General features: G+C 50.2%; 1 protein-coding gene across 1 annotated transcript; it reads right to left on the bottom strand.

Annotated features, from left to right (window-relative positions):
* Positions 1-4,771: 4,771 nt before the first annotated feature.
* PIGV (phosphatidylinositol glycan anchor biosynthesis class V) lies at positions 4,772-8,259 on the bottom strand. The gene is made up of 3 exons (XM_065744357.1): positions 7,520-8,259; positions 5,803-6,954; positions 4,772-5,091 (listed from the first exon to the last, which is right to left on the bottom strand). Exons 1-3 carry the CDS (start codon positions 7,637-7,639, stop codon positions 4,825-4,827), a joined length of 1,539 nt encoding a protein of 512 aa, XP_065600429.1. The 5' UTR covers positions 7,640-8,259; the 3' UTR covers positions 4,772-4,824.
* Positions 8,260-9,096: the final 837 nt, after the last annotated feature.

The following is a 9,096-nucleotide window of genomic DNA, read 5'->3' on the forward strand; positions in this document are numbered from 1 at the left end:
TTATTCTCAATTCCATTGGCCACAGAATGCAGGCTGCAGTTTGCCTTCACCTGGAGGGGCGTTCAGTACACCTGGAACCGTTTGCCCCAGGGGTGGAAGCACAGCCCAACCCTTTGCCATGGGTTGGTCCAAACTGCATTGGAACAGGGTGGTGCTCCTGAGCACTTACAATACATTGATGATATCATTGTGTGGGGCAATACAGCAGGGGAAGTTTTTGAGAAAGGAGAGAGAATAATTCAGATCCTCCTGTGAGCTGGCTTCGCCATTACGCAAAGCAAAATGAAAGGGCCTGCACAGGAAATTCAGTTCCTAGGTATCAAGTGGCAAGATGGACGTCGTCACATCCCTACAGATGTGATTAACAAAATCACTGCCATGTCTCCACCCTCAAGTAAGACAGAGACCCAAGCTTTTTTGGGTGTAGTGGGCTTTTGGAGAATGCATGTTCCAAACTACAGTCTCATTGTGAGCCCTCTCTATTGGGTGACGCGGAAAAAGAATCATTCTGTGTGGGGCCCTGAGCAGCAGCAGGCTTTTGAGCAAATTAAGCAGGAGATAGCCCGTGCCGTGGCCCTGGGGCCAGTGCGGACGGGACAGGATGTAAAGAACATCCTCTACACTGCTGCTGGAAAGGAAGGTCCCACTCTGAGTTTGTGGCAAAGAGCTCCTGGAGAGACCCGAGGCCGACCCCTTGGATTCTGGAGTCAGGCGTACAGGGGGTCTGAGGAACGCTACACTCCAACTGAGAAGGAGATCTTAGCTGCGTACGAGGGGGTTTGAGCTGCTTCCGAAGTAATCAGTACTGAAACACAGCTCCTTCTGGCACCTCGACTGCCAGTGCTGAACTGGATGTTCAAAGGAAAGGTTCCCTCCACCCATCATGCTACTGATGCCACTTGGAGTAAGTGGATTATGCTTATTACACAGCGAGCTCAGATGGGGAACCTCAGTCATCCAGGAATCCTAGAAGTGATCATGGACTGGCCTGAAGGTAAAAAGTTTGGAACAACACCATCAGAGGAGGTATCACGTGCCAAAGAGGCCCCACCATATAATGAACTACCAGACAATGAAAAGACATATGCCCTCTTCACTGATGGATCGTGTCTCATCATGGGTAAGCACCGCAGATGGAAATCTGCTGTGTGGAGCCCCACACGACGAGTTGCAGAGGCCACTGAAGGAAAAGGAGAATCAAGTCAATTTGCAGAGGTAAAGGCTGTCCAGCTGGCCTTAGATATTGCTGAACGAGAGAGGTGGCCAGTGCTTTATCTTTACACTGACTCATGGATGGTGGCAAATGCTTTATGGGGGTGGTTACAGCAATGAGAACAAAATAACTGGCAGCGAAGGTGTAAGCCTATTTGGGCTGCTGAACTGTGGAGAGATATTGCTGCCCGAATAAAGAATATGGTTGTAAAGGTGCGCCATGTAGATGCTCATGTTCCTAAGAGCCGGGCAACTGAAGAACAACAAAATAACCATCAGGTAGATCGAGCTGCCAAAGTTAAGGTGGCTCAAGCAGACTTGGACTGGCAACACAAGAGTGAATTATTTTTAGCTTGATGGGCCCATGAGACCTCGGGCCATCAAGGAAGAGATGCAACATATAAATGGGCTAGAGACCGAGGGGTGGACTTAACTATGGATGCTATTGCACAGGTTATCCATGACTGTGATACATGTGCCACAATTAAACAAGCCAAGAGGATGAAATCTCTTTGGGGGGAAGGGTGACGGCAAAAGTATAAATATGGGGAGGCGTGGCAGGTTGATTATATCACCTTGCCACGATCTCGCAGTGGTAAGCATTATGTGCTCACCATGGTGGAGGCGACCACTGGGTGGCTTGAAACATATGCAGTACCCCATGCTACCGCCCGAAACACCATCTTAGGGCTCAAGAAACAAGTCCTATGGCGACATGGCACCCAGAAAGAATTGAGTCCAATAATGGGACTCATTTCAAAAATTCTCTTGTAGATACTTGGGCCAAAGATCATGGCATCGAGTGGATCTATCATATCCCCTATCACGCACCAGCTTCTGGTAAAATTGAAAGGTACAATGGGTTGTTAAAAACCATGTTGGAGGCAATGGGAGGCGGAACATTTAAGCAGTGGGAGAAGCATTTGTCAGAAGCCACCTGGTTGGTCAACACCAGAGGATCCATCAGTCGCGATGGTCCTGCCCAATCCAGATCTCTACCTACTGTAGAGGGAGATAAGGTCCCTGTAGTACATGTGTTATGGTTTTATGATTTTTGTTATATTATTGATATTCCACATCATAACATCATGTAGTGTACTGGGTAAAGAACATGTTGGGAAAAGCGGTTTGGGTCCTTCCAGCTTCTGGAAAGGGCAAACCTCTCCAGGGAACTGTCTTTGCTCAGGGACCTGGGTCTACCTGGTGGGTGATGCAGAAGAATGGGGATGTGCAGTGTGAATCAGAAGGGAATTTGATGTTGGGAGAGTGCAGTCAGTAACTGCATGTATATACATGTACATAAGTTGTGTGTGTGTATTTAATGCCTGTTAATCATTGTTCCTCTCTATATATATCAAGCACGATGCAGGGATGTGGAATAAGGGGTGGAATGTCATGGTTTTATGATTTTTGGTATTGGTATTCCACATCATAACATCATGTAGTGTATTGGGAATTAAAAAGTTAATGCTCCAGCTCCATGGATCATTGATAGTTATGGGTATACCTGTCTCAGAAGAGAAGAACTACATTGCCCAGAGGACTTCACGTTGCTTTGTATTTTTACTTTTTTCCACTCAGAGGGAAAGATAAAAACTGTCTGTGGTCACGAGATGCTCTCTCTCCTTTGGGATCGACCCAGCAGCGGGTGCTCACTGCCATCTCGCCTTCAGTTAAACACTGAAGGCGTTTACAGTTACAACACTGAAGTGTGAGGTTTTTCGTTTATCAGACACTCTCTCTTGCTCATTTGATTTATTAGCTTTAATTCCAATTATATTGTATTATATTGTGTTATTTTGCTTTCTGGTATCTTATTTAGTAAATTAGCTTTCCTCCTCAGATTGTTGTCGCTGTTTTGTTCCTAGGCCCATCTCCATTTTTCCTTTTCCCTTTCCCCCTTCCTCTTTCCTGGGGCGTGGGTCCATGGGTCCCCCGCACCAATCGTCACGGAACTGGGCCAAACCAGCCCATAAACAATTAACAGATCTTTAAGCTTTCACTTAACCCACTACCTAATCTCACTTCATACATGAGCACCAACTATACCCACTCCTTTCCCAAACTACCCAAGACAAGTAAGGACTAACTGAACAGCTTCAAAATCAAGCGACACGAGCTTCACACTATCCTTGACCACAAGCAGCTTTTCTCCACTGCCAGGCACCTCTCAGCTCTGATTCTCTGAGCTGCTGCAGAGTTTGCTTTCACTGCAAAGATGACTTTTTCCTGGCATTAGAAACAGCCCTGAGGAGATCTATTTGGGGGCACCAGTTAATGAAAGTGAGACAAGCAGGGCCAGGGAGGTGGTTCTGCCTCTCTACAAGAACACGAAGCTGTTGGAGTAGGTCCAAAGGAGAGCCACGAAAATGATCAGAGGGCTGGAGCACCTCCCCTACAGGAAAAGGCTGAGAGAGCTGGAGCTCTTCAGCCTGGACAAGGCTCCAGAGATACCTTACAGCATAAGATAAGGATACCCCCTTCAAACAGTCTTCCAGTACCTTACAGGAAAGCTCAGAAGGGGCTTTTTTTAAGAGCACATAGCAACAGGATGAGGGGAAGGGACTTTAAACTCCCTTTATAGAGGGCAGATTTAGACTACATATTAGATATAAATTCTTTACTGTGAGGGTGGTGAGACACTGTGGATACCCCCACTCTGGAACAGGTAGATGGGTCTGTGAGCAGCCTGGACTGTAGGAGATGCCCCTGCCGACAGCAGGGGGTTGGAACTGCAGGATCTTAAAGGTCCTTTCCAACCCAAACCATTCTATGATACCATGACTAGAAACGAGGAACACCCATAAAGATGAGCACTACAGGTATGTGAGCTGCATGGTGCACTTCTGTGTTTTACAAAAGCCTCTTCAGCTTGGGGCATTGCCTCTTCCACCCCCCTCCTTCAAACAGGATGAGACCAGCAACAAGGAGGAACGCCGAGTTCTAATTCTACACTGAAATCGCTGGCTTTGGCCCCACACCTTTTCCTGAGAAGCTCAACCTCTAAGCTGTGCAGTCTCAGGTTCTGCACCAAACTGCCGCGTCGCTGTCTCACTGTATATCCCTTTGTGAGAAGCAGCAGCAGCCTACTCAGCAGCATCCACGGCCCCCACGTCCACGGGACATACAGGGCCACGCTCGAGATACCGACGCGGCCGTCAGAGACGCCGCAGTGAAAAGTGAGCGGGGAATGGGACGTTCTGCAGCCGGAGCGGCACTGGAGTTTCGCCACCAACTCGTCGGCGACCGCTTTCCACCAGGCGGGAGGGAGGGGCGGTCAGAACGGACACCCGCCCGCCCGACGCCTCGGACCGCCCCCCTCCGCTGCCGCCGCCGTCCCGTGCAGCTGCTCCTGGCACCCGCCCCCTGTACGCGGCTGCGCCCGGGAGAGCGGCGGCCCCGGGCGGAAAGGAAAACCTCCGCTGAATGCAGACGGCACTCGGCGCCAATGCCCCGAGCCGAGGGCCCCGGGGACGGGGACGGGACGGCCCCGCCATCACCACCGAGCGGCAGCACCGCGTCGTACCCGTACACGACAGCCTCGGGCCGCGCTGTCCCGACCGCCCTCCTGCCCCCTCGCAGTCCGTACTAACCCGCGGCCACAGCCGCTCGCTACGTCCAAGGCAAGCAGTTGCAGTGCAGCACCAGACCCAGCAGCCAGTAGGACACGAAGTACCCCAGGACACACTGTGCGACGGGCGTCATCGAGCGGTAGTTCAGCAGTAACCTGAGCAGTGGGTGTCCCACAGGTCCCTTCCCGCAGGAGCTGGAGCTTTGCCTGTCGGCCCCCTCCTTCCACAGCCAGCCCTCATGTCGGAGCAGGTGGGCAGAGAACCAGTACAACACGGGGCTGGAGGAGCCGAGGAACCGGGTCAGCACCTGGAAGCAGCAGGCAAAGAATCGCTGTGGGTCTGACTGAGCAACCCCGAGAAGCGATGCAAAGAGTAACTCAGCCACCTCCACCCCACTGCTGGTCCAGGGAATGCAACGCAGCCCCACCTCACAGTGCTGGAATTTATTACTCTTGAAACAAAACACCTCAGCTCAGCCCCGCTATTTTTCTGGAGGAGTTTCAGCAAGATGCCAGGTGCTCCTCGGGTTTTGGGCAAACATGGTGATTGCCAGCAATGCTTGTCAGTCCCACTCGGGAACTCTGACAGCAGCTGTTGGGGGGATCTGAATCTCATTTTTTTATTATTCTTTCCCAACATTAAGTGCCACTAAGAAGCACCTAAAGCACTTTCAAGGGACCAGTACAGGCTCTGGACCACGCCCTGCCATCCCTAGCGCTCAGCCCGTGACAGGATGTGATGTTATCTGTGTCCTCTGGTGGGCAGCGGTGAGCTGACATGAGTACACCACAGATGTGATTCAGTCCCAGCGGTCTCACCACAGTGAGAGGCACCTCAGAGGCACTCTGGGAACTCTGAAGCAACATGAGGCTTTGGAAATCTACCACAAAAGCAGCACCACGAGAGGCAAAACTGTGTGTTTGCACGGCCCTGTGCCTGCCCTGCAACTGTGACCATCACCAAACCACCTGTGTTCCCTTCAAGAAATTACTTCTGGGTGTTGCTATGAACATCTTACCTGAACGTGCATGCAGAAGAACCCCAGCACCAGCAGGGCTGTAGCATGGACAACATACACAAAGACAGCGGGGCAGCAAAACCCAAATCTGGGTTTACCCTCTTGTTCCTTCTTTCTTCTCTCTAGTCCAAGAGTCAGGCAGTGCCGGGGATTTGCAACAGTGAAGGTCCAGGTAGCCCACGAGCCCAGAAGTGTGACAGGCAGAGCAAGCAAGAAATTTGGTATTTGTCTGAGTTCAAAATACCTCAGAAAGCCCACATTCCAGTAAACATCTTGAATATAGGAATAGACCACAGGGAACCGCTGGGAGCACCAAGGGGGCTTAATCCCATTGGGAGGCACCAGACGATAGCCTTTGTCCAAGGCCAGCTGCTGCAGCAGCTCAGGAACAGCCAGCTCCAGGCCAGGGCCACAAAACCTAACATAGGCATAATACTGAAATAAAGCAAAAGGCAGACAAATCCCAGCACACGTCAGAAGCACAGAAGATGCCACACCAAGGAGCTGCCTCTGTAACAGAGAAAGCTTCCTTACCCACCCTGAACCCACCTGGAGCTGGAGGGCAAAGGATTTACTACGAGAGTAGAGAAAGAAACCAGTGTTCACAAGCCCATTGGCACGCACACCAGTGGCAAGGGAGAAGAGCAGCACACTGAGCCAGCTCTGCCCCTTCTCCAGTTGCCACATGGCACTGAAGGTCAGGACGGTGAACATGCTCTCGGAGTAAGCAGCTGTCATAAACACGTTGGCAGGGCTGATACAAAAGAGAAGGGCAGCGAGGAAGGCTGTCTTGTGGCACCGCAGCACGGCACAGCCCAGCTTGTACAGGGCAGCAGCTGCCAGCACGGAAAAGAGAGAATTAAGGAGGACAGCAGACAGCAGCAGGCGGCTCCGCAAACGCAGCAGCTGCTGCAGGGGCCACAGAGCCCCATCAGCCACAGCTCGCAAGCTCAAAGGGTAAAGTGGGAAGAAGGCACAGTTGTGCTCATAGAGGTAACCCCACTGTGCGATGAAGAGGAAGTGCTCTGCATCCCAGTGTGCCAGGCCACCCAGCAGCCACTCCAGCAGCAGGTCACATGCGCCAGGTTCAGGCAGACGAGGTGGAGAGAAGGCATCCGCTGTGTGATCTGGGATCAGCAGGTCAAACACGGCCTGGAAGGAGGAAGAGAGAGAACTGGAGGACAGAAGATGTCCTCTTGCCTCCTATTGGGAGCACCGGGCTGGAAGAGCATTTCTGGGTTTCAAAAAAGGGCATGAGCAGCACAGAAGACAAGCTAATGGGACTTCCTGCTATAAAACTGTGAAAACGGACACATAGTGGTTTGGGGCATTTATAGCAGAACTGAATACAATTCTGACAATATCCAACATGAATCCCCATGGAACTGGATAGAGAAAGGCAGCTCAGCTCCCTGCTCAGGTACATCTCACTGCATATGCTCACACCAGGTTCCTCTGCAGTACTGGTAAACCAAACTGTCCTTTCCTACTGAACTTGGTATTCCTGTCCCAGCTGACATGCAAGGGAAAGTAGACAAAACTAGAGAAAAGATATTCCCAGAGCAAAATGATGTAGAAGACAAACAAAACAATGTTTTCTTAAAAAACAAACCCTCCAAATGGTACTTTTTGCAGCTTACTACAGGGAGATTGGGATGAGTCCCTTGCCAGGACAAAGAATAACAGACACTGCAGCACCTGTGGTTCAGGAACTTGCCTGTAGCAAGAGTGTCAGGGCTCTGCAGCACGCTGCAGTGCGCACAACTGCTTGCAGATAGGGATCCTGTCTGCTCACTGGCTCCATCCCGAGCTTGAAAGCTGCCTCAGTCACTGACATCAGAGAAATTCTTCTTCCAGTTTCGGAAACCTGAGTTGATCAACACAGAGCAGAGACACCAAGAGATATTTCTTGATTCAGACATGTTTGTATATTATGCATCTCTATTTGGTATCGGAGTTCAGAGGGCTGCAAATTTCTATGAACAAGAAAGTCACGTATGTAAGAGACCAAAGGACCAGGGGACATGGAGACATCACAGAAAATAATCTTTGATAGTGTTCCTATTAAAAAGGAAAAAACTTCCCTGACTTCTCAACCTTGGTTAGGATGCAGAGGAGGAGAGGTTACAACAAATTCTCAGCCCATTTCTGACTAGGCTGATGTAAATACCCACAGCAGAGTAACACTGACCTCTTTGCTGGCTGTCCCAGCCAAGGAACTATAAACACATTCAAGTTCCAATGTGTTCAATGACACTTAAACCTTTTTTGGACTAAAAACACAACTAAAACATGGAGTCTGAGTGCAACGTCCATTGCCAATGGGATGCTGCTTGGCCAGGCACTGCCAGGCAGGCTCTGCTCTTGTCTGCTCTCTGCCCAGTGTTTCTTCTTGGGAAGCAGAAAACCACACAGTACTGTTGGCTGCTCTGTCTGCACAGTGTGGCCCTGCACGTTCATTCAGGGGCAAAGCTCCTCAGAGACACCAGCTTCCCTCCATCACAGACAACACCTCTGGGACGTGACACTTGTGTAATGCAACTCCCTCCACCTGTACTCTTCCAGTGCTTTGGCAGGAGTCCTGTTCTCCAGAGGGAGGGCATCTGCCTGCCAAGAAAACCACATATGCTACAGTGGCTCTCTTCCATCTCTTCCCTCAAACACTTACCTGCAAGATGTAAAGCACTTAGCAGAGCCACGCTTTCTTTTCTATGTATTTCAAACTGACATTCTGGGACCAGATATGAAAACTGCTGGCCTGGAGCCACACAGACAGGCAGTATCTGTTAGGCAGCCTTTTAAGATAACACATTTCTTCCATTAGTTCTCCAGCCACCAATGGCTTTTCAAACAAACAAAAGTTTTACAAACAAAAGACCCACAGCACTGCCTGGGCTCCAGCACCACATCCTGCACCACTTCCCACTTTTCTAATCCAGCATGCAACAGTACACAAACATCCCCAACACTCACCTAGTGACCTAACAATACTCAGAGATTCTCCTATTGCCAGTTGACTGACAAATAAATATCAGACAGGTTAAAAGCTGCACACAAGAGAAAGCAAGGCAATGGCAAAGCAAAAAGCAACACACAAATGCACTTGTTTATAGATCCAGCCCTGAACAACAGGGCTCTGCTTCTTCCTATTTTGCCACATGCTAAAATTTTGTTTCTGCTCATATTCTCCTCTTGCTCCAGAGCATTCACAGCTACAGAGCAAGTGGGAAGCGCACTCTCCTGAACCACAAAGCTGCAACGTTATTTTAAGAGGGGATACTAAAGCCCAGCTGC

The sequence above is a fragment of the Cyrtonyx montezumae genome, unplaced genomic scaffold (genome assembly GCF_038088225.1).
Source record: "Cyrtonyx montezumae isolate F1298 unplaced genomic scaffold, pur_monq_1.0 scaffold_31, whole genome shotgun sequence".
Lineage (NCBI taxonomy): Eukaryota > Metazoa > Chordata > Aves > Galliformes > Odontophoridae > Cyrtonyx > Cyrtonyx montezumae.